Source organism: Rhododendron vialii, chromosome 10a (genome assembly GCF_030253575.1).
Source record: "Rhododendron vialii isolate Sample 1 chromosome 10a, ASM3025357v1".
In the NCBI taxonomy this organism is placed as follows: Eukaryota; Viridiplantae; Streptophyta; class Magnoliopsida; order Ericales; family Ericaceae; genus Rhododendron; species Rhododendron vialii.
The window spans coordinates 36,855,486-36,862,715 of NC_080566.1; the positions used below are offsets into that span (position 1 = coordinate 36,855,486).

At 41.3% G+C, this 7,230-nt stretch overlaps 1 protein-coding gene across 1 annotated transcript; it reads left to right on the forward strand.

Moving 5' to 3' along the window:
* The first annotated feature begins 1,594 nt into the window (after positions 1–1,594).
* On the forward strand, positions 1,595–5,770 carry LOC131303928 (thioredoxin reductase 2-like). The gene is made up of 3 exons (XM_058330990.1): positions 1,595–2,128; positions 3,264–3,803; positions 5,426–5,770. The coding sequence occupies exons 1-3, from the start codon at positions 1,645–1,647 to the stop codon at positions 5,494–5,496; spliced, it is 1,095 nt and encodes a 364-aa protein (XP_058186973.1). The 5' UTR covers positions 1,595–1,644; the 3' UTR covers positions 5,497–5,770.
* The last annotated feature ends 1,460 nt before the right edge of the window (positions 5,771–7,230 follow it).

The window sequence follows — 7,230 nt, forward strand, 5'->3', positions numbered from 1 at the left end:
CAAAAAAGAAAAAGTGGCATTGATGTGTCATAAATGGTTGTTGGGCTTGTCTAATCGGCCACAACATGTATTAGGGCATGAGTTGGCCATTGTGGGCTATCATGTACTCACAATAAAAAGTTAATGGTTCATTTTGCAATAAGAAGTTAATAGTTCATTGTGGGCTATCATGAGAGAAATAACCTATCTCGTAAAGCGAAAAATAAGTATTTAAAAAATAAAAATTTTAGCAGAACAGGGTTAGATAATTAAGACTACGTAATGTCATCTTTGGAGTTGTTTAGACAAAGTTACAAACCCGAATTAGCAAATAAACCGAATGTTTTATAGTAGGTTGTGTTAATAAGAATAACTAATGTTTCAACTATTTGCCGGTTAGATGCAATTGTGGCCAAAATGCCATGTTTTTCGGTTGTATTTTGATGATTTTCTTTGTCTGAGGAGCACTAGAGGGGAGGAGAATACGCATTGTGTTAGTGAGCACAATTACGTAAACTAATCAAAAGAGGTTGGTATGGTGGTCAGGTCCAGAACTTAGAGGTTGTTTATTCTTACGGTTTCAAGTTCGAAACATCTTAATTACTATCAATTTAATCGGGCCTGATTCATGCAATGCTTTGTATTGGCTTTAAATAGAGCTCCTGCTAGTGGATAATGAGATTGATCTCTCAGAATTAATTGAAATTCGCGTAAGTTGATCCAGACACCGATAGTTATTTAAAAAAAGAAGAAAAAACAAGTATGTAAACCAAAAACCAAAGCCATCAGAACACTCAAATCGACTCGTTTTTGTTGATAAATGAGTAGAGCTCGATCTCAAGTTTTAAGATCGTAAAGTGAATGAGCCCAGCTTGAGCCAATTGTAAGTTGGCTCGTTAAGTAAGCAAATCGAGCTTGAGCTTGAGGTAGACTAGTATTGTATGATCCGAGCTCGAACACTTCAAAATTTGAGTTGACTTGTTTACTGATATGGATCCTTTATGAGGACTCCTCTCTTTGAGGATCGTGTGAGGATTTTCATGGGATCCGAATCGTCCATCTCAGCAATTAATGGTCCGGATGTGTTTGTATTTTTGACCGGTAAAAATAAACTATATCCGATAAAAAAAACAAACATATCCAAACTATTGATTGCCGAGATGGACTGTCTGGATGAAAATCCTCACACGATCCTTACAGAAAAATCCTCATATTCGGAAGATATCATATTACCGGTCCGATCAAAGACAGGTCATTCATGTTGAGATTATGAAACCTCAATCCCACATCGCGAATTTATAAAAAAATCAAGTGTTTTATAAAATAAAATAAAACCCATCAGCTACTAATAATCCGAGGTTAACTTTTTGAAACTACATGTTTAAATTTAGAGTTAGCATATCACTTAACGCGAGTCATTACAAAGATTCACAAAAAAATTTCTCTCACCCGGAATCAACCCTGGAAGTTCTCAAGTTATGTTCTCATTCCTTCCCCTCCAAACCCATCATACCTTGCCTCTCCGTTTGGACTTGGAACAGTTCAACAACTACCCCAAAGTAAAACCACGTTTTTTCGCGCCCAAACCGTACCCCCACGCGCCAAAAAATGAAATTCCCTTTCCACACCCTACTAAACCCTAGAAACAAACTCATACCCAGAGGAATGCACCGTTCCCCCAAAACCATAACCAAACAAGCCCTAAAGAAAGTCCGCGGCTTTTTCTCCACCCCCGCCGCCTCCATCGCCACCGCCGCCATGGACGACCTCCAGACCCTCAAGTTCCGCCTCTGCATAATCGGCAGCGGCCCGGCGGCCCACACGGCAGCCGTGTACGCGGCCCGCGCGGAGCTGAAGCCGATCCTGTTCGAGGGGTGGATGGCGAACGGCGTCGCGCCGGGCGGGCAGCTGACCACCACCACGGACGTGGAGAACTTCCCGGGGTTTCCCGAGGGGATACTGGGGTTCGAGCTGATGGACCGGTGCCGGAACCAGTCGGTCCGGTTCGGGACCGAGGTCGTCACGGAGACCGTGAACCGGGTCGATTTCACGACCCGTCCGTTTAAGGTCTTTACGGATTCCAAGGCGGTGTTGGCGGATTCGGTGATCGTTGCCACCGGGGCCGTGGCGAAGAGGCTGAGTTTTCCAGGTATTGGATTCTTAACCATCTAATTCAGTTTAGAGAGAGAGAGAGGGCATTAATTTATTACTTTTGTCTGGAATTCAACACTACTTGTTTCGTGATAAATACAAAACAACAAACTCAGATTTAGATACAAGAATCGCGGCCACTCGATGTAGGGGTGTAAACGAGCCGAGCCGAGCCGAGTTTTGTAGTGTTCGAGGTTGGCTCGCTTGCTAAACGAGCTTAAAACTCGAGCTCGGCTTGTTTACAAGCAAGCCAAGCCTTTAACTAGCCGAGCCTGACAAATTTACTTAACGAGCCTCTTTAAACGAGCAGAGCCTAGACAAATGAGCCGAGTTTTTGAGTGTCAAGCTCGGGTAGTTTAGTAAACTAACCTAAAACTCGAGCTCGGCTCCTTTACTAAACGAGTCAGGCCGAGCCGAGTTCGGTTTGTTTGCAGCCTTATCTGGATGCCCAAGTAAGAAGATTTGGCTTCAAAGTACGCAATTTGCCTTGTTTTCACGCTGCATATGACCAGACGAACTTTGTCTTTCATTTCTTATATTATTTTCACTAGATTTGAAGAGCATGACTCTCTGTAGTATTGAACCATGGATGAAGGATCAACTTCTAAGCATCTATGGCATGATGAGTATAGCGCCCGACTCATGTGTTTCTGCTCATTGGTTCAACTCCTATTGGATTGAGTAGGATTTTGTTAAAAAGCATGTTTTGATACTTATCCTTTGTTCTTTCTTGTCATGAGTCCTAGTAAGAATTCTGAAGCTATCCCGAAAAAGAATATGATAAAAAAAATGACCCACCTCCCATCCGTAAACGTTTAACTTTTCATCAGATTTGAGTTAAGATGGAGCATTTCGAATTTGCCGAAGGCATTGGGGTGAAATTTTTGCCTCTCCTTGATTTGGTATGGTTTTGGTAAAAGGCTTGGAGATGATTTGTTTTCTTTCTTCATCATATTGGACTTTGATGAAGGGTTTGAGATGTCCTCAAACCAGGCCAAATCAGCAGGCCAAGTATGCGTGGTAATTTTACGTTTGTATTGCATGCTTTGAGTTCATAATCGATTGTCAACTCATCTAAAAACTTAAGCTGGTAAAGGGAGGAGTAACGTTGTTATTTGTGCCTTCAATACCAGGCTCCGGTGAAGGTTCGGGTGGGTTCTGGAACAAGGGGATTTCGGCATGTGCAGTGTGCGATGGTGCTGCCCCAATTTTCCGTAACAAACCGTTGGCTGTAATCGGCGGTGGTGACTCTGCAATGGAGGAGGCAAATTTTCTGACAAAGTTTGGATCAAAGGTTTACATCATTCACCGGAGGAATGAGTTTAGGGCATCAAAGATAATGCAGAACAGGGCATTGAGTAACCCTAAGATCGAAGTTTTGTGGAATTCGATGGCAGTGGAGGCGTATGGAGAACAGGGCAAGGAGGTCTTGGGGGGTTTGAAGGTGAAGAATTTGTTAACTGAGGAGGTCTCTGATTTGAAGGTATCTGGTTTGTTCTTCGCGATTGGGCATGAGCCTGCTACCAAGTTCTTGAATGGGCAGCTCCAACTTGATTCTGATGGATATGTGGTGACGAAGCCCGGTACGACGGAGACTAGTGTGCACGGAGTTTTTGCTGCAGGAGATGTTCAGGATAAGAAGTATAGGCAAGCTGTTACTGCTGCTGGGACTGGTTAGTGAGATTATCTCTTTTGCTCCCCATCCCTTCATGTCCCTTGTTCTTATCGAAAGATCTTATGGAGTATATCTACTTTTATGCTGATTGAGATGGCATCATCAGAATACAGTATTCTAGTTTCAGTTTGTCCCCTCTCACCTGACTTCGATAAATTTATATTTCCTAGAGAAACCAAAGTGCTAAGCAATGTAGTCAAAATAGCTAAGGCTTTTGCCTTCAATTTGCCTCATTCTGCGGGGCATGGTGTACTGGGACTTGTTCACCTTCATCATCTAGAAAGGGCATGTGGAATCAGAATTGCATTTTTTTAAAGCATGATATTTACATGATGATTCTACTTTTGTAATGCAGCTAATGCTTAAGAGGTTTTTGTGTGGGGTATTGAGATAGGAGTATCACGCAAAAGTTACCGCACTCACTGAGATCTTGTTTGAATGGTAATTTCTAAAGAGTAGAAATCTGTTAGAATGACTTAGTTTCTAGCAAGATAGATTCAAGGTTTTGTTGCATTGAGCTGTGTAGCATTACTCTGATTAATGTTTATTTTTAGGATATCCATCTTCTTCAGATCACTTTAGGGTGTCTTTTAAAGAAGCTTTATAGGTTGGACCATGGAAGACTGCGATATTATTAGTGTAGGAAGGTAAAACTGGGGGACCTGAGCTGAGATTGTCAGCCCGTAGAGAACCCAATTTGAAGAGGCGCGAACATGTATCATGTGAAGATTCAAAGCCAAGAGTGATTTGGTGGACGAGGAGAGGGAGTTTAGAAGAGAGAGAGAGAATAGGCAAGCTCCTATTTCCATAGGATTTGTTGTGACTTGTGACTGAGAGAAACCTGCAAGAGGAGGGATAAATCTGGGAGATAAATGTAGTCTGTTAGAGTAATCAGAGACTCTTTGGTTGTAGAAGAAGGAGATGAGTAAAACAGTAACAGAGAGAATTTGGTAGGGAGCTAATGGTATAGAGGAATGAATCTCTTCTGGAGGGTCTCTCTTGACTATCATCCTTGGTAGAGAGCTAGAGATGTGGGTATTCATAATCATGATCATTTGTAGGCTTATCCAAATGCTGAGGGGCAACCGATAGAGAGGGAGGGGTTGCCACATTAATTGGCAAAAGACTCATAATTTATCTTATTCTTCTTTTTCCCAGTTTCTGCATACTATGTTTTCTTTTGCTCTTGTTGTAATTGCTGTTGTTGCTAGTGCTGGCGGTGTTGATTTTGTTCTATTTTTTCGGAAATTTATTCCTTTCTCTTTTCACAAAACTGGAACCTTTTATGTGTAGTATTACATGCCTATGTTCATATTAATATGCTGCAGAGAGAATTTTGTTTGACATGGATATACTATTCACACATACAAGTGGAGGATGGCCATGTAAAATCAATATGGCCTCGGAGACTAGATGATTATCCCTGCAGCATAATTTCCCAGTACCTTAGCATGGCACGTTGGTTATGGTTAGTTGATTCTAGTAACATGATGCTCGTGTTTGTCCTGTAGTTTGTTCCGACTTCTGACTAGGAAGTATGTGTCCAAATAGTTACTGGTAGTCCCATTGAATTGGAATTTATTTATTTTTAATTTCTTTTTGGATTTCATGTTGTTGCAGGGTGCATGGCTGCATTGGATGCAGAACATTACTTGCAAGAAATTGGATCACAAACGGGAAAGAATGATTGATCGCCCAAGAATGTGCTATTCATATTAGTATCAAGGTCCTATTATCGATTAAGTACTCCTCTGGGTTCTATAGAACTGTTTAATTATAACTTTTCGTTGATAATTATGAGTCATTCTTGGACTTGCCCATTGAGCTGATAGATCAGAATGCAAATGTATCATGGATCGTAAATTGCCAAAAAAATTCTGCATTTTCTATGTACTTTTGTAATTCTTGATTGGATGGTTGGAGAACTTCGATGTATTAGCCGTAATTAGTTTTCGCATTCTGTTATGATTTTCTGCCAAGGTTCTGCACTTCCATGGCTAGATTGGTCTGGTTTTCTAAAGCCGGCAAAACTCTGGTGGGATTGTGAATCTGTGGGCAAATATTCTTAGGCGGGGGAATGTATTCCCGAGAAGCTCACAAAAGCACAGAAACAACAAGTTTTGCGTGGTTCGGCAATTGTTTAGGTCCAAGGGCAGCGAATTTAAATACTTGAGGAGAATTATGCAATGGTTTTCGCTCCCCGGCCACTACCAAAGGAAGCCCACCGAAGTTCTTTCTCCCTCTGCACATTTTTCACTCCCCAGCCACTACCAATGATTCGGCCATTGGTCTCTTGTCAAAAAAAAAAAAAATTGATTCGGCCGTTGGTCTGCATAGGCAAAGCAAGGATTGCTATTGCATTTCACAATTGATTTCAGGTAGAGGTGCAAACAACCCGAGCAAGGCGACTTTGTAGTGTTCGAGCTTGGTTTGTTTACTAAACGAGCTTAAAACTCGAGTTCGAAACCCTTCTGAGCCTGGCTACGCCGCTGTTAAATCCTTGCTGCAACCAAATTCATTGGGGCTACAAGAAAATCGGTACACATTTCCTTTGTTCGGTTGGTTGGTTGGTTGGTTAAACACGTTCAATAGTCTTCTAGTAAATTCCAATGTTTTAATAAACCCTTTGTCCTGTGGTTGATGGAGCTGACCTGTACATGAGGTTAGGTTGATGGTTTGCCACTCCATTAATGCTGGACTCTTATGTTGGCACATAGGATGGGCCTAAGGTAACATTAATACACCCTTACTTGAGAAGGCCCAACAAGTACGTACTACACTAACAACCAACCCCTCATGACTCATGGAGTCCTTAATTTTTGGTGGGACCGTCTACTTGTACTTCGTAAACGAGTCGCACATACACCCTATTACATCTTCCTCGACGCTGAGGGCATCCTCAAGAGCACGAGATTTCTTGACATTTCTGATTGATTGTCTTGTACTTCTATTAAGTTGTGAGAGCATCCCCAAGAGCACGAGATTTCTTGACATTTCTGATTGATTGTCTTGTACTTCTATTAAGTTGTTTAATCGTTGGCGTGTTGAATCGTACGCATAATCTAGCTAGCTCATTGTAATCCGACATATTTTGTAATTCATTTTGAAAGTGATCTAGAGCTCATTGTAATCATGACATTTTTTTTTATCGGCAAAAGAAACATTTTACGTGGGGAAGAAAAAGGGAGTCCAACCAAAAGTTAGAACCGTACAGCCAAAAGAACAAAGCCCATTACAACCCGAGGGTTTAAAGTGCTCAAATTAAACAGTGAAAATTAAAGACAACCCAAAAGGCCTAAAAATCCCAGATAGATCAATAAAACCCGGTCCAAAAAAAAAACCAAAACCTACCCTGAACATTTTTTTGTAATCCATCTTTAAAAATATCGAATGTATATTACTGTTGCCAACTGCTAATAAGATGT